Source organism: Onthophagus taurus, chromosome 6 (genome assembly GCF_036711975.1).
Source record: "Onthophagus taurus isolate NC chromosome 6, IU_Otau_3.0, whole genome shotgun sequence".
NCBI classification, from domain to species: Eukaryota; Metazoa; Arthropoda; class Insecta; order Coleoptera; family Scarabaeidae; genus Onthophagus; species Onthophagus taurus.
Genome location: NC_091971.1, coordinates 12244561 through 12262717, shown reverse-complemented (window position 1 = coordinate 12262717; position 18157 = coordinate 12244561). Strand labels below are relative to the sequence as shown.

Genomic DNA, 18157 nt, shown 5'->3' with positions numbered 1-18157 from the left:
TTTACATAACAAATTTATTTTTTAACCTATTTTTTTTACAAAGTATAAATTTAGATCTTAAACAAAAAAAAAACCTTCTCAGACGACAAAAAAGAACTTGTTTTCGCCAAAAAGTAAAATCGTATTTTAACGCCCCCGTTATTTTTAACCGGGATGCCCATACCGGCGACGAAGAACAACGGATTTTTTCTGCTGCATCACCGCTTTTGGCGGCACACTAGTGTCAAACTGTCGACGGTTGGCAGCGGATGCAATGGTGTTTTGACTGCCGCCGTCGGTCATCGTGTTGTCTCGTTAAAACCGCGTACCTCGAAATCTTAATGTTGCCGTCAAAATTCTGATTGTTAAGTTCTCCACAAAGAAAGAAAAATAACCCACCAATTAACCATGAAGGTAACCGTAACCACCCTCACCGACGACATCTTCGTCCTTGACGTCTCCGAAGACTTGGAGTTAGAAAATTTTAAAGCTTTCTGCGAAGTCGAAAGCGGCGTTCCAGCAATCGAATCCGTCATCGCTTTTAACGGCCGCCCTTTAATGGACAATAAGAAATCTTTGAAAGAATTAGGAATCAAGGATGGGGACGTTGTTATATTGCAACACATGGTTCAATCTGGTTCTCATGGTCAATCTAATCCCGGTAACTTAATTATAGTAGCTTTTTTAAGGTTATATTGTTATCTTTCATCTTTTAGTTCCAACTTTAGATTTTAGTAATATTCATGTTCCTGGATCTGCAGGTGGAGGAGGTAGCGTTCGACAACCTTCTAGACCTCCTAGAGACATTAGAAATACTTCGGAAGATGATCCTGTTATGATAAGAGATATGTTTCTTGCTAACCCTGATCAACTTGCACTTTTAAAACAGAATAATCCTAGATTAGCTGATGCTTTATTAAGTGGAAGTGTTGGTGAGTCATGAAAATAAAAATTGCTCTGTTAATATAAACTTATTTTAAACACTAAAAGAACTGGTACATCCTTTGTTCTTTTGTAATCCTGAAAGTGACATCTGTCAGACTAGTATGTCACATCTCCTGTCACAATCAGCTGTTATTATGTTTTCTGTGTGTTTTTAGAAGTTTTATCAACCTGAATCTTTTTAGGTCTAGTGTTAGTTCTAGTTTTAATTGTTATTTAGTGCTATACTCTATTTTTTTAATTTGGAGGAGTAAAATGAAGTCACAGTGTAATTTTTCAAAGCTATTTTTTGGCGGGAGTTTTAAAATCAGCGAGGATTTTAACACGTTGAGTGCGCATGATGCGCAAACGCGTCATTGTGTTACCATTAACTGTACTGAATGAGTGTACTCATTCTATTATGTGCGATCCTGACTCAGTATTCTAATGGCCCCTCTTCACTATGGCTTATCATGGACCACTATCATCGCCATTGTGTAGAGGGGTGATGGCCTGAAGTAACCATAAGTGGTGAATAATGGTGATGGTAATGGTAAAGGATGGCTTTGGGAGCGGTCGGACACCACACATCAAATTGCGCCATCATGCGCAGTGGCAAGTCCACACAGTAGACCATTTCAGTCTTCAACAGCACCTGTTGCTTACACAAGTCCATTGGTCATCTAGACCAGTGTTTCCCAACCTTTCTCATCTTGCGAACTCCTCATAAATCAAAATACAAAATTGGCAGAACACTCGTAATGAGATATTTGCGACTGTTTGCTAGAACACAGAAATTCAAAGTTGGGCTCAATGTCGGACGGGTTCAGTCTTACATTTAATCCGTTTCTGTATTTATCTTTCAAGTAAGTATATGTGGAAAATCCTTTCTCACAAAGATATGTTGTGCAATAAGGTAATAAAACTTTGATAGCTGTTTCTAACAAAATGGCGTATTCATTTCCAATACTGAGCCAAAAGTCTATTAAAGAGTGATCTTTAAAAATCGGTTTTAAGGAGCTATCACAGGATAACTCAATAAGTTTTGCTTTTTGCAGTAATGTTAGAGAGATCTCCAAATTTAGATCTTTTTGGAAAGGACTACATATCCAATTATTCCGAATTTTCGGATAAAAAGCTGCTGGGAGAACTAAAATATTTGTACTCATTCATCTCAGACATTGGATCCAAAAGTTAAACTTTTTTAACAAATTTAATTCATTTAATTTACAAAATATATCAGCTAAATATGCAAACTTTTGCAGCCAAAGAATATCAGATAGACAAGAAGATAAATGAAATTGATGGTCAATAAAAAATACTTGGACTTTAGATTTTAACTCAAACAGGCGTATCAAAACTTTGCATGGGAAAGCCATCTAACTTCCGTGTGAAGTAATAAAGAAACGTGATGACTTCCAAAGTCTTCACAAAGCACATGAAATAGACGGGAATTAGTAATTTTTACCGCATCACTTAATGTAGTAGATAGTTCAGTAGGAATACGCTTACATGCCAATGCTTGGCTATGTATACAGCAATGTGTCCATTCAATTGTTTCGTTGATCTTCTTTACCCGTGCCACAAAACCAGAAAAATCTCCTGTCATTGATTTTGCACCAGGTTTATGTATTGAAAAATGTTTTGCACTTTATCATCGCAATTAGTTTTGCCGATAATATTATAGCATGTATTTTATTTAGAATTATTTTTGTTATTACTATGTATGCCAATGACAACAAAGACGAATATATTGTATGACGCATAGATGCGTCATGCGCACTTGAGAACAAACTTTGTGCGCTGTGCTCATGACGCACTAGTGGGTCATAGAAGAAATTCACGCGAAATTAATAAATTATTGCTTATTATTTGTTTACTATTTAGAGGCTATGATTTTTAACACAACCTAAGAAGTTTTATATAAAAAAATTCTTGGTCTAGTGTTAGTTCTAGTTTTATACTAGCATTATCACCAGAAGTAACACAAGACCTAAAACTAGAATCATTCGCGTTTAGCCGTCTTGAGAGACGTGTGGCTAAACCCGAATGTTTCTAGTTGTAAGTCAAATGTTAGTTCTAGTGGCAGTGGTAGGTAGCGTTAGTTAGCATAAGATATTACTATGTTGTATATTTTTATTGAACTAAAACTAGAATTAACACTAGAACTAGAAATATTCGGATTTATCCGTGCGTCTTCAGACTTTTCTGATTTCCGGATATTTTATGTAGTTCCTGGGCGACTTGTTGGCTCTGTATTTCAAATGAGTTTCTTTTTTTTCTTGGACTAGTGCTGAGTTAGTAGTATTAATTATCGTTTTAGTTGTTATTCATTCAGCGCCAGATTGTTGCATATTTGTATTGCACTAAAACTAGAACTAGAAAGTTTCGGGTTTAGCCGTGCGTCTTCAGAGACGTGCGGCTAAACCACTAGAACTAGAACACACTAGAACTAACACATGACCTAGAACTAGAAACATTCGGATTTAGCCACACGTCTCTCAAGACGGCTAAACTCGAATGATTCTAGTTCTAGGTCTTGTGTAAGTTCTGGTAATAGTGCTAGTGTAAAACTAGAACTAACACTACACCTAGAACTAGAAACATTCTAGCCGCACGTCCCTCAAGACGGCTAAACCCGAATGATTCTAGTTCTAGGTCATGTGTTAGTTGTAGTGCTGGTGTAAAACTAGAACTAACACGTTTAGCCATAGGCCCGTTACTACCAAACCAATGCTATCTGTCAGTTAAGCTATCTATAAGATACAATTTATCTCGTAGATAACAGGGTCGTGCGTACTACCACCTCCATTTATCTCATAGTTAAGAAATCCTTGAGATAACCAAGGAATCTAGGGATTTTTTGATCTATTATGTTAAATTGACAGCTCTATGTGGTTAAAAGACCTACTATTAGGTTCTAACCTTAAAATTAAAATTTGCAAATGGAGACTGAGAAAAGGCGACGAACCACCAATTTCACCAAAGAAGAATGCGAACATCTTCTTGAATTTGTTATCAAACATAAAAACGTAATAGAAAACAAAAAAGTGATGCAGTTACATGGCAAGGAAAGCAACAAGTATGTATATCCCGTATTATTCAAATCATTGAATGTTTAAATGTGATGGTAAACAATAATGGCACAACTAACATGATAAACGACTGAAGATGCCAATTGTACACTCATTCCTGCAAAATCTGCTATGGATAGCAACATGTTACCTATTGCATAAAACCGAAGACTCAGCAACAAACGGTTTGAAGAAGTACACTCGTGTTCACTGGAATTGCGCACTCAAGGTCAAGCGCTGTTGTGAGACTCGACATGCCGCTGGCTAAACGGGCTGAACCGAGCGCACACGAAGCTCGTGGAGAAGGGACTTGTGGCGGTCCTGCTTAGCCAGCGGCATGTTGGATCTCACAACAGCGTTTGACCTTGAGTGCGCATTTCCCGTGAACACGACTGTACAGCATTATTACTAAAATTTTGATGAATTTTACATTAAATAATAGGAATCAACAAATTATTTACGTCATGGATGGAGGTTTTATTACATCTTCTATTTGATTCAAAAGGTGATGAAACCTTTTTTTCGAGAGATGAAATCTTGTCATAAATTCAACATCTGAATACTCCTTATTATCCTTTCGCTTCTTACAGGAAATAATTCATTGATTTCTTCAAAAATTTGTTCTTCATCTCCACTGTCGAAGAAATTATCCATGATGATTTTATCTAATGTTAATTATTAATAGTTTTTTATTTAAGTTTATATTAATTTTCTTATTTTAACTAAAATAGTAAAACGTTCGAATTTTATACGTCAGTATAAATCCTATTTGAGGTTAGGTATCCTCAGTTATCCCTTAGATAGCAAGTTATCCGACACCCAATCCACGGGTTACAGATATTTTAAAAGTTATAAGTAGTAGTAGTGGTAAACCCGAATATTTCTAGGCGGCCGACAACATCTCGAATTTTCCTAACGTAATTTTTGCTTAAAACTGACCAAAAGCAACTCTTCTTTTTGACACTTCAATTTGCAAAACACTCCCCCTAATTAAAAAATAGAATATAGATTGTTTATTGAAATAAAAGTAGAATTAACACTACACCTAGAACTAGAAACGTCTCTTAAAATGGCTAAACCCGAATGTTTCTAGTTCTAGGTCTAATATTAGATCAATATATAATTTTCTTTTATTTCAATAGAAACTTTTGCATCTGTTCTTCACGAACAAGTTCAAGCTCGTCAAGATCGTGAAAGACAACGTATAAGAATGATGAATGCTCATCCGTTCGATACGGAAGCTCAAAGATTAATCGCTGAGGAAATCCGACAAAAAAATATTGAGGCGAATATGGAAGCTGCGATGGAATATAACCCGGAATCATTTGGAACGGTGGTCATGCTCTATATTAATTGTAGAGTAAATGGGCATCCGGTGAAAGCATTTATTGATTCGGGTAATTTATTAAGATAATTAAAAAAAATGAGAACGTTTTTGAAAGTTTTTTTTTTTTTAATTAGGTGCACAAACTACAATTATGTCGAGTGCTTGCGCGGAACGGTGTAATATTATGCGTTTGGTCGATACTAGATGGGCAGGAATTGCGAAAGGTGTTGGGGTGCAAAGAATTATCGGTCGAATTCACATGGTTCAAATACAAATTGATAAAGATTATTTGACGACTAGTTTTTCCGTTTTAGAGGAACAACCCATGGATATGTTACTTGGGCTAGATATGTTAAAACGCCATCAAGTAATTATTAATTAAATCAATTAATTTTCAACAAATTCTCTCTATATCTATTCTTTAGTGTTCTATAGATTTAAAAAAGAATGTTTTAAGAATCGGAACAACAGGAACGGAAACACAATTTTTAGCTGAAAGTGATTTGCCAGAATGTGCACGTTTAAGTTCGATTTCAGAGGAAGATCTAATGGCTCAATCGAAAAAAATGGCTGAAGACCATGAAGTGCAAGAGGCTATAAAACGAAGCAGGGAATCGTCAAATAGAGGTATTATTTTTTTATGTCGCAAAAATTTAATACAGAATGAATGTTTCAAAAATTAGGTGATGCTTATTGGTATTAAAAATAATAAAATGGAATTCTTTCTGTATTAAAAAAATGTAAGTTGTGATTTCAATGTGAAAAAAAAAATTTGATTGTGTTTAACTTAGATGAGGCGAGAAGTGAAAGATCTTCGTCTTCGCGACGTAGTAACATGTCGACAAGATGTTACCCTAGAAGTTCTAAGAAACACCATCACCATCACAGATGATTTTCTTTTTGTTATTTCTCTGTATTGACTTTATCCTCATTATATACGTCTTTATATAATTGTTCTTGATTTATTCGTGTTTTTATTAGGCAATTTTTATAACCAACTAATTTTCTTTGATTTAATGATTTCAGGAGCTTCAACTAGTACGGACGCTGCCCCACAATTAACACCAATAAATGATCTCAATCCAGGCGATAAATTTACAGAGTCAGATGTAACAGAGTTAATGGCGTTGGGATTTCCACGTGATCAAGTCATATCGGAGTTAAGGCAATTTAATGGCGATAAAATCCAAGCAACAGCTGCGCTGTTCGCAAAGTCTTTAAAATTTTAATCGATTTTTTGTAATGAAAAATAAAGACACTTTTTATATGAAATGTCACCATGTACTTTGTAAATACTAACTACATATTATACTTCCAATACTGATTTATCTTATTTAAAAAAAGCAGTAGTGTTTTTAATGGCACAATAATTTTTAAGAATCATTTTGGTAAGGAGGCATATTTTTTGATTCAGTTCACTTGGTATATTATTTCCTCTTTTATCGTTCATTTTTTACCTAAGATTTTCACTTTTGTAATAATTCATTTGGAACATTAAATCACGCATTTGTAAGGATTATATGGATAAGGAAGCAAAATAAAGACTGATAAAACAGAAATTAACATTTTTTGACTAGTAAAATGCAACATTTAATCCTATCTTCTTTTTCCTTTAGCGCTACAACCCGGCGCGGGCCTTGGCTTCTTTCACTATCTTCTTCCAATTCACCCTCCTCCAATTTTCAATCTTCAGAACACTGGCAGCATCATCATCCACTCTATCTCTCCATCTCGCGCAGGGTCTGCCCCTACTTCTTGTGCCTGCCATCTTTGTTCTAAAAACTATGCTCGCAGCTCTTTCCTTGGGCATTCTGGTAATGTGTCCAACCCATCTAGGTCTTTGTGACCTTACAAACCCGTAACTGTTTTTGTTTCTGTAAGGTGAGGTTGTTTTATTTCTCCCGCTCTCGTTCGCTCTGACCTTGCTTGCCATGCAGGTTGGTTACTGCATTTTCAGCAGGGTTGCTCATGTTTCCAGTTTCACCACCTGGAGGTGAGAGTCGAAATTGGGTAGGAGAGCTCTAACAGGAATGAGAGCTGTGCGGTGCGCATACACTACTCCATTGAACCTCAACACTTTGTTTTTTTAAATTTATTTATCATTCCCAAAAAGACATAAGAGTCCATAACAGATATATAAACACTAAAAATATAACAACAACCCAAGAAGAAGTTACATATACAACAAAAAAAACATTTCAAAATCAGTTTAACTCCTTGCTTCTCCCGTAAAGGAGTCCAGACCATTTTGAGTCTTCACCCGTTGTGGTAAATCATTAAATCACTCCGCCGCTGCTGCTGTAACTCTTCTTCTCCCGAGAACTAGAATCATTCGGGTTTAGCCGTCTTTAGAGTCGTGCAGCTAAACCTGAATGATTCTAGTTCTATAATATTATAGGTCTAGTGTTAGTTCTAGTTTTAGTGCTATAAAAATATACAACATAGTGATATCTAACAACATCATGTTCGGACTCATTTTAATGGCTTTTTTAATAAAGAATACATCATGAAAGAACACCATGAAGTTGTCCAATTGTCTATTATATGATAACTAACTTCAGATTTAAAATGTCAACCCCAATTTTGACATATTTGCAATCTTCATTAAAAATCCTTTAAAATGAGTACAAACACGACATATTTATCTTCAATATTAATGATGTTATGGTCAACTTTCAGTTACAAATGTCAACGTCAATTTTGACATATTCGTAATTGTCGTGAAAAATCCTTTAAGATGACAAATATGTCAAAATTGACGTTGACGTATCAGACCGGAAGTGATTGTATTTCCATTAATATTAAAGTTAGATATGTCGAGTTTGGACTCATTTTAAAGGATTTTTATGAGCTTGACAAATATGTCAAAATTAAAAGTTGAAAGTTCGAACTTTTTGGTTTTTTGAGATAAATGCGTCAAGTTTGGACTCACTTTAAAGGTTATTTTATGAAGATTACGAATATAATAATAAAATTAAAGTTGACATTGACAACTGAAAATTTTTTTTCACAACTAAACCCGACAGTTTCTAGTTCTAGGTGTTGTGTTAGTTCTAGTGATAGTGCTAGTGTAAAACTAGAACTAACACTAGACCTAGAAATATTCGGGTGCGTCTTCAGACTTTTCTAAGTTCTTGTCTAAGACGCCCGGCTAAACCTAAAACTTTCTAGTTCTAGGTCTAGTGTTAGTTCTAGTTTTAATTGTTATTTAACCCTAAATTCTCGCACATATTAATTGATCTAAAAAAAAATTTTTTTTATTTAATCCACTTACCTTGCTTACATCTTCATCCATTTACCCATTTTGAATTAAATACAACCTTTAAATCCAGTTAATTAAATGTTTTTCATTAAAAAAACTTAAATTCAACGTCAATTTTGACAAGCAACTGCAATATTTGTATCTTAATCACCATGGTAACCGAGTCAAGTTGGATAACCTTAAAATAATAAAATTTTATTCCGATTTTTTTATCAATTTTAACCTAATTAAAAATATCTTTTTTTGATTTAATCCACTTACCTTGTTTATAATACCCTACATAAACCAATTTTGAGTTAAATACAGCCTTTTAAACCAATTAAATAAGACTTTTTCCTCAAAAAAAACTTAAATTTAATTTCAATTTTGACAAGCATCTGCAATATTTGGATCTTAATCACCATGATAACCGAGTCAAGTTGGATAACCTAACAATAATAAAATTATAAACCTTAATATTTCGCTTTATATTTTAATATTTTTTTAATTTAATTTTATCTTTTTTTTATATTTTTGTATATCGCTTCTTAAGTGAAATACACTGTATAAATAAAAACGTAGATTCGTCAATTCTTCCAATGACGTCACAGCAAAGCCTTTGCGCGGGGATAACCTTATACAGTATGTTTACTTAGCGGACCTTGAGTTTCATTATCCTTATTTAGTTTAATAATTTAAAATTGTTTACTAATCAAATTTATTATAAATTAATAATTCAAACAAATCAAATCTAAATTTTAGGTTTATTTTTTTTAATACCAACCTTAATTTCTTAAATTCCCTAAACGCTTTCCTTCCATTTTGACAGCTTTTTAACCAGTGTCGTGCGGTCTTACTTTCTTACGTTTATTTCTGAATAAAAGTTTAATTCATCAAAAATGACTTCAAGAACGGCTGGAACAACCCGCCGCGTACCCGATAATGATACAACGATAGCTTACGTTCAAGCGGACGGTTTAGTAAGTATATCGATATTAATTTGAGGTTAAGTCTCCTTATGTCTGTTATAAACCCAACCCTAGGCTGTAATGAAAATGGTGAAACATTGTCATGAAGAAGCCTCCGGAAACATGGATATAGCTCAAGGTGCTCTGCTAGGTTTGGTGGTCGAAAATCGATTGGAAATTACCAATTGTTTCCCATTTCCAAAAACTCCCGATGAAAATATGGATGAAGATGAGTATCAATTAGCAATGATGAGACGTTTAAGAAGAGTGAATGTTGATCATTTTCATGTTGGTTGGTATCAAAGTGCTGATGTGGGGAATTTTTTGAGCTCGCCCCTTTTGGAGTCTCAATATCATTATCAAACTTCTATTGAAGAATCTGTTGTGGTTATTTATGATACCCAAAAGTCTTCAAGAGGATTTTTAACATTAAAAGCTTATCGTTTAACTCCTCAAGCTATTGAACTTTATAAAGAAGGAGAATTTACAGCTGAAGCATTATTAAAATTAAAAGTTGGATATGAAACTTTATTTACCGAGGTTCCCATTGTTATTAGAAACTCTGCTTTAACTAATATTATGATGTCTGAGTTATCTGAGATGGTTCCTGAAGAAGAGGGATCAAAATTTTTGGATTTAGGAACTGCTTCGGTTTTGGAATCCCAATTAAGATGCTTAATGGATCGAGTTGACGAATTGAATCAAGAAGCCATTAAATTTAATAGATATCAACAATTATTGAGCCGTCAACAACAAGATAAACATCGTTATTTGCAAAAGAGAGCGCAAGAAAACGCCGCTCGAGTCGCTAAAGATGAAGCTCCATTACCAGAAGAAGATATCAATAAGTTATTTAGACCTCACCCTGTTCCACCAAGGTTAAATCCTATGCTTATTGCGGGACAAATTGCTACTCATAGTCAGCATATTGCACAATTTTGTTCTCAATCTTTGGCAAAATTATATATTACTCAATCTTTACAAAATGCGAAAGAATCTAGTTCAAATCACTAGAAATAAATTGGAATTAAAGAAGTTTTTAATAAAAAAATCTTTTTAATTGTATTATTCTTAATTAAAAAATACAATTTTTTTTAATCACTATCTTCACTTGATTCTGAGTCTTTTAATGCTTTCGATCTATCCAATTTTCGTCCTCTTTTTCCTTCAAAATCTGAACCTTCCTCATCTGATGAATAAATAGCACCACCTTTAAAAAATAAAGAATGTATAAAAAAATAATTTCATAAAACAAATAATTACCTTTATGTGGTGTTGTATTTATAACACTTCCTGATTTATATTTATTCTTAATAGCATTAAGTGAAATAGCTCCGTCTTCATCACTTCCTTCCTCCTCTCTATAAGTTGCACTGGTAACGTGACTTCGACTGCTGGTTGGATCGCGAGTTCTTTTTGGTTTGGGGCGGGAAGTTTGGCGCAGTTTTTCTTCCTCTTTCTAAAAAATTAATTTATATAAAAACACGGTAGAACCCTGATTATCCGTCTAATTAATCCCGGCGATACATCTCGACAGCGCCAACGTAAATTGTTTTTATGGGTGCTTGAGGTTGGGCTCTTTAGTTGTAGGTTAGTGCCGACTTAGTTGTTGCGTATTTCGGGTGAAAGTGTCACATCATTATCACGAATTTATGAAGTTGGAAAATAAACAGTACGAGATATCAAAAACAAAGTAAAACTTCAAAATTTTATATCTCAGTCTGACTCTTTTAAGAACATATCTACACGAAAATCAATGAAGGCTCATCTTTCAACAACTTGATGAAGCGCTTTCCAAGTGGTTTCTTCAAAAAAGGTCGGAACCTAAGTCGGGTTTTAAACAAGCAGAAATTTTTCACGAACATTTGAAAATTAATGAATTATTCAATGCATTAAGTGGTTGGTTGCACCGATTTAAAAAACGTCGCTAGTTTCGTGAACTTGCTATTCAAGGCAAAAAGCTCAGTGCTGATGGAGAAGTGATGGTAGCGCTTTCTTATGAGGTTGAGAACATAATTAAGAAACATAATCTACAACCCGCACAAATTTACAATACCGACGAAACTGGGCTATACTATGCCTACTAAAACGTTGGCTGCAAGTAATGATGATGTGATGACATAATGATAACAGTGATGTGTTGTGTCAACGCGCCTGGCGACCATGAACTGAAACTGACTGTGATAGGAAAGTCAAAAAATCCACGTGCTTTTAAAAATACGAATACACACACTCTTCCACTTCATTATTACAACCAACAAGCTGCTTGGATAACTTGTGACATCTTCCAAGATTGGTTTCATAAGAAGTTTATTCCCGAAGTAAAGTCGTACTTGAAGAAGGAAAAGTTGCTTCATAAGGCCCCTCTTCTTCTGGACAATACTCGCTCATCCCAATGAAGCAAATTTCTTTATTCTTTTCTTTATACCTAATGTTACATCAATTACACAACCAATGGATCAGGGTATCATTGAGACAATGAAACGCATTTTGGGGAAACAATAAAATTAATGATGAAGTTGATCTGGTGAAGTTTTGGAAATCGTTGACGATGCAATTTTCACAATGGCAAATGCATGGAGTAGAGTGAAAGATAACTAGGGCAACCAAAAATATGCAAACGTATATTTTTTTTTCATACGCCCGAGAAAAGAATGAACTAGACAGAAATTTGTTTCAGACCAAACTATGAATTTTGAGCTGTATTTGTTAGAGCACACTTTTGCTTATTTTATCTATACGAATATATAATGCATATTTTCAATATTTTATTTTGCAATAAGTTTCAATTTGATATAAAGTTAATGTTCTGTAAAGAAAACTATAATAACAATGGTAATTCCCTATTCGGTCATCCGGGTGACACCTCGCGTGTGTAAGTATTATATATTTAGATTTCAAGTGATTAGAAAAAGTAAAAATTTATTTGAAATTGTAGTAGTAGTACAAATTGGAAAATTATCTTACAGGTGTCCCGTTAAGGTTACGGAGCGGCTGTATCTCCACAACGGTAAAGCCTAGAGGTTTGGGGAAAAAATCCTGATAGGCAAAGTGGGCAAGAGAAATACCTGGAAATTATTTTGAAGTTCGTAATTCGACCGCTAGGGGGCGTAACTGTCATAGAGAAACATAAAATTCTAGCTATAACTTTGACAAGATCATTTAATAGCTTTTTTGTAATTCGCTACGGTAATGGAAGCTATAACAGTACTCAAACGGGTGCTGTAATGAGACTCCTTACAGCATCCGATGCTGTAATGAGATTTTAGTAACATTTTATGGAACCAGTTCAAGTTGGTGACATTGGGTCATTAATTTTTCTAGTTGTCAATGTGACAATTTTTGTCTATGGATGTTTAAACACGTTCTTAGCATCGAATACAAAGTCCACAATGATGAGGACATTTAGCAATTTCTCTTATTTTGGGAGGTGTACATGAAACATTTTTTTCAGGTGAATATATTTTGTGTTTTGACAGTTTCTAATTGTCAATTCAAAGTTTCTATTTTCAAGTGTTCCGGTGTTACCAACTGCTACATACCTATTTCCCTACATTGCCAAAATTTACTTTATTTTTGTTAAAAAAAAGTATAAAAACGCGAATTACAAAAAATAGCATAAAAAACACGTTTCATAAGACTTAAAGCACTCATTTATTAAAAAACTCGTGGCTTCGCCACTCGTTTTTCAACTTGAATTCGTGCATTTCAAGCGTGTCTTACGAAACTTGTTTTTTAATATACTATTATGATACCGCATTGCTTTTTTTCAAAGTCACAAAAATATGCATTTGCTGCAGATAACGCCCTCATTTGTTTGAAACGAAACGGTCTTACAGAAAATCTTTTAAAACAGCATAAAATGCTCTTTCAAACAAAACCAAAAATATTCAAATTGGTTGAATAGTCCAGAAGATATTAAAATGTAAACATTTGAAAACGCATTAGCCACCTCCTCCCTTATTATGAAGGATATGAGAAATATCGTAAAATAAAAGCGATGCGGTATTATCCAAGCTACTAAATGATGCTGTCAAAGTTATAGCTCATCGTCTAACTTTCTGAGATAGCGGGAATTTTATGTTTCTCAATGGCAGTTACGCTCCCTAGAGGTCGAATTACGAACTTTAAAATAATTTCCCATAAGGATTTTTTTCCCAAACCTCTAGGCGTTACCGTTGTCGAGATACAGCCGCTCCGTACCCTTAGCAGGATACCTGTAGAATTATGCCGAAAGTGAGATCTTCCATGTCATGGAAATTATCCCAATAAGTGCGTACTTTTTTGCAAAGCGTGCAACAAATCCGTGTTAATCGAGAAAATATTGTCGGTAAAACAGCGTCTAGCAAGTTTAAAACACATAGAACTGGAGAAACGAAATAATGAGAAGAAAATTACTCAGGCTTTTATTGCTGAGTGTTCCACATCCAAATCGTAAGATATTCACTTTGCAGAAGATGTAGCGCACCAATTTCCGCTGATATACCTCTATGTATATAAAATGCGCAACAAAAAATTAGTATCGTCCCTAGAATCATACACGTACAAAGTACCATCGGATCATCGCAATAACCTTCCGAATTATGTTTGGAAGAAAGGTGAATGGAGTTTCAGACGTTCGATGAGGCGGGTTTTACTTTGTGAATGGGCTGGGATGGTTAGATAACTTTGGGGCTTGTTAGTTGGCGATGGGCTGTGGCTAGGATGGCGGACGTAAGCTGGGATAACAGACTGCACACGTTCCGTATTGTTATATAGTTTGGGATATAAATTTAATTGTCATTTTAATTCATTTTTTTAATTTTTTTAAGTCTCTGGAATGGAAGTTGGATACTTATTCTTCGTTGCAACTGGTGCTTGTTTTGTGAAGGGTTGATGGAAAACAGAGGGACTGGGGTTTCTCAGTTTAACTGACTCAACTCTTTTTGGCAGTTTACCTTTATTAATTATTATGTTTATTAATTATTGATTTTTTATACACATTACGTTTTTGCATTGTGTAATTAAGCTCTTTGTTCTGTATTGTGTAAAATGCTGCCAATAAACATTATTTTTATTAATACCCTTCGTACAAAATATGTTCAAGAACTTTACAAAGATACCATAGACCACATACAGAAATGCGAATTTGTGGATTTCAATTGACGAAACAACAGATGCAAGAAGATATGTGACAAATGTCATTATTGGTATTTTGGATCATGATGAGTTGATCGCTAAATAACAGTTTTTCTTTCGTGCTTGATAAAGCGAATCAACATTTCAAAGGACCTACTAAATGACAATACAATAAAATTACATTTGATTTTCATTGCATCAAATTATGGCTTCTTTGGCGATTAATAAAAACACTGGAAACAGCAGGGCTTCCGCTTTCTACAAAGGTTGAAGTAGTGACATAAGTTCAGGACTTAATTAATGGCATAAACAGTGAAGCTGCCAGTTAGTAAAGAATGGTTATTTCAAAAAATCATGGTTTGAAGCGCTAGCATTTAAATTTCTACCTATAACTTCAATGGAAGTGGAACGAAGATTTTCAATGTATAGATATTGTAATCAAAATTTAAGCTAAATCTGTTTGTTTTATTTTCTATTTGTCTTTTTCGTTTTCTTCAACTTCACCTACAGATTTAAAAGATATCAATCTTTTAATATTTAATTCCAATTTCTTATAGAGCATATTTTTGGTTGCCCTTATAACGTCACTGGAGGAAGATAAAAGCATTGTCTTAGCATCTGGCGAGGAAGAAACAACTAAATCTAAACTAATTGCATTAGTACAAAACGCCACTGAGTTCAAGGAAACCGATGATAAATCGAAAAATGTATCCAGTGTGACTTATTCAGCCTTATTCAGCCAAAAATGAGAGCGGAGACGAAGAAATTGATAACATGGTATTAGACAAGCGAGTAAGGAACTGGGAGGCTGAAAAAGCTGCGAATGTTCTACTAGACTATTTTGAGTAACAAGAATCTTTGGACTTTGTTGACATTTTACACTTGCGCAAAATACGCCAGATAATTAAGAAAATTGAAAATTTGCAACTCAAACCAAAATGACTTTTTTTAAAGAATAACTTACATAGAATACATAAATATGTTCTAAGTTATCTTAGTTAAGTTCTGTTTTTATTTTGCAAAAAATAAAAATGTTTGGATTATCTGTGCCCCTTCTGGTCCCATGGAGCACAAATAATCATGGTTCTATTGTATAACTAAAATGTGACAAAAAAAATTAACTTACTTTCAATAACGTTTTCCTATCTTGATCAGGATCAATTCCAACTTGAGATAAAATCTTAATACCAGAAGTTTTTTGCGATCTATCAGCTAAAGATAACGTCATCTTTCTATGCGTGAAACTTTCAGTTGAATGAGGCCTAAAGCTAAGTTTCGTACGAAAAACGGCCTGACCTTGAAGCCCTGTACCTTGCCTAATGAATAAATGATTATGATCACCCTACAAAACGACAATATTAATTTTTTATTACAACATAGTGAGCATAACTTGCTTGTAAAGGTTGTTTATAAACATCGAAAATTTCCGAACCCAAATGTAAACTAAGCGACCCATCAGACCATCTTACAAATCTCGCATTAGATTCTTGCACAATATTTCCTTCATTATCAAAAACTTCCCGCCATCGAATCGTATTTTCGACTTTTAATTTTAATCTGGCCCGACCCTCCTCATCCAGAGTTTCCTCCTCGTCAATTTCATCTTCATAAGTTTCTGGATCAAACGGCCTCGTTTCGACTGATAAGAAATTGGGAAGTTTTACGAAATGAATATCTCTTCCGAGATCGCAACTGATCTTTGGGATGTTTACGTCTATACGTGTTTCGGGAATTGGCTCCTCCGGTTCTTTCTCTTCTTCATCGCGTACTGGTTGCTGTTCGTTTTCTTCATCAGATCTTCTATCTCGATCTCTTTCATCTTGTTCTTCGTCGCTTCGACGTAAATCTTCGCGGTTCTCTTCTGGTTCTTTTTCTTCCTCACTACTGATGTCGTCTGCATCTCCAAAGAGAGCTGCAGCGTCGGCTTCTTCTTTTTTTTCTTCCTCTTCACTTTCAGAATCAATTAGATTACTTCTTTTAATTTCTTTTTTCTTCTCAATAACGGGACTATCTGGATCGTTTTTATCGTCTTTTTCGGTTAATTTTGGTGAATGAGATCTTGATTTAGATGTTCTTTCTGTGTTAGATTTAACTGATCCTGCGCTAGATTTTCTTGATCTAACGCTAGATCTTCTAGAACCTTGAGAACCGGATCTGTGTGATCCTGCAGATCCTGATCTATGCGATTTTGGACTTCCTGATGGGGATCTTCTTGATCCGGGACTTCCCGGTGATCGAGATTTTGATCTATTTGATTCTCTACTTCCTGATCTACTCCTACTTTTAACTGAACCACTTTTAGACCTAGATCTATTAAAAGTTTGCGATCTCACGGATTTAGGTGACCCACTTGGTGATCGTATTGATTTGGGACTTCCACTTTTTGGAGTTCCAGTTCGAGATCGTCCACTTTTTGGACTCCCACTTCTAGATTGCCCACTTTTTGGACTCCCACTTCTAGATCGTCCACTTTTTGGACTCCCACTTCTAGATCGTCCACTCTTTGGACTCCCACTCCTTGAGCGCCCACTTTTAGGTGATCCACTCCTCGAGCGCCCACTTTTAGGTGATCCACTCCTTGAGCGCCCACTTTTTGGTGATCCACTCCTTGAACGCCCACTTTTAGGTGATCCACTTCTTGAGCGCCCACTTTTTGGCGAACCACTTCTTGATCTACCACTTTTTGGCGATCCACTTCTTGATCTACCACTTTTTGGTGATCTGCTTTGTGAACGTGATTTGTTCGAGTCTCCAGACCCTGATCGTGAACGCCCTGATTTTCTAGAGCCCCAAGATTTATTCGAACCAGGTGTGTTTGATCTAGATCTATTTTGTGGGGTACCTGATCCTGAACGTGAGCCAGAGGGACTTCTCGATCTACCTGATTTGTCGTCGTTGGGGCTCCCCGATCTTGATCTATTGCGGTGTTCGGTTTCTGATTCACTATTTGAACCTGGATCTGAAGACATTTTGATATTCAACGAATTCTATAAGGATTATACAAGTTTTAGTATTATATTACTACAAGATTGTTATTGTAACATAACCTATAACAGCAACTAACCGTCAATGTGATAAGGCGTGTTCGATTAATCACATTTTAATCGCAATTAACTTTCAAATATTGATCCAACATAATTAATTGATATAAAATTATCTATTTATTTATATTTTAAAACATTTTCTTTTAAATATTGTATTTATAACAATTTTATTTGAAAAATACTCAATCGAACATTAAATATAACCTATAAATAAGCTGTCATGGAGGTTAAGAATTTTTGAAACCGATAATATCAAAGAAATGCTGCTTTTATGTACTTTTTTTGGAACAATAGTTTTTGCAAATTTTATTCTTAATAATATTGCTCTATTCCACTTTTCATCTCAGATGCGTCAATATCGAGAAATGTGTACATATTTGAAAATTGGATGAATTTGTTGCTTTTTCAAGTTGTTAAAGGTAACACTCGGGAAACGGAGCATATTACAAAAAAACTTTTGGAATAATAGTTATTGCAAATTTTAC

The 18157-nt window shown here is 34.7% G+C and overlaps 3 protein-coding genes and 1 long non-coding RNA gene across 6 annotated transcripts; 2 read left to right on the top strand and 2 right to left on the bottom strand.

Annotated features, from left to right (window-relative positions):
• Positions 1–61: 61 nt before the first annotated feature.
• LOC111424286 (DNA damage inducible 1 homolog rngo) lies at positions 62–6860 on the top strand. Of its 2 annotated transcripts, none has more exons than XM_023057786.2 (6): positions 62–640; positions 696–911; positions 5117–5371; positions 5436–5668; positions 5727–5928; positions 6328–6860. In XM_023057786.2, exons 1-6 carry the CDS (start codon positions 388–390, stop codon positions 6528–6530), a joined length of 1362 nt encoding a protein of 453 aa, XP_022913554.1. In that variant the 5' UTR covers positions 62–387; the 3' UTR covers positions 6531–6860. The 2 variants fall into 2 exon arrangements, with proteins under 2 accessions (XP_022913554.1, XP_071052372.1); XM_071196271.1 differs by lacking the exon at positions 6328–6860 and adding an exon at positions 6093–6252.
• LOC139429908 (uncharacterized) lies at positions 6640–9038 on the bottom strand. The gene is made up of 2 exons (XR_011640501.1): positions 8825–9038; positions 6640–8741 (listed from the first exon to the last, which is right to left on the bottom strand). It is a non-coding gene; the product is annotated as an uncharacterized lncRNA (long non-coding RNA).
• Positions 9039–9357: 319 nt separating this feature from the next.
• Positions 9358–10614, top strand: LOC111424324 (eukaryotic translation initiation factor 3 subunit h). The gene is made up of 2 exons (XM_023057824.2): positions 9358–9522; positions 9586–10614. The coding sequence occupies exons 1-2, from the start codon at positions 9442–9444 to the stop codon at positions 10522–10524; spliced, it is 1020 nt and encodes a 339-aa protein (XP_022913592.1). The 5' UTR covers positions 9358–9441; the 3' UTR covers positions 10525–10614.
• LOC111423170 (Another transcription unit) lies at positions 10532–17699 on the bottom strand. 2 transcript variants are annotated; one of them, XM_071196268.1, is made up of 5 exons: positions 17676–17699; positions 16023–17615; positions 15755–15970; positions 10774–10969; positions 10532–10720 (listed from the first exon to the last, which is right to left on the bottom strand). In XM_071196268.1, exons 2-5 carry the CDS (start codon positions 17595–17597, stop codon positions 10605–10607), a joined length of 2103 nt encoding a protein of 700 aa, XP_071052369.1. In that variant the 5' UTR covers positions 17598–17615; positions 17676–17699; the 3' UTR covers positions 10532–10604. The 2 variants fall into 2 exon arrangements, with proteins under 2 accessions (XP_071052369.1, XP_071052368.1); XM_071196267.1 differs by lacking the exon at positions 17676–17699 and having other exon boundaries at positions 16023–17669.
• Between the last annotated feature and the right edge of the window lie 458 nt (positions 17700–18157).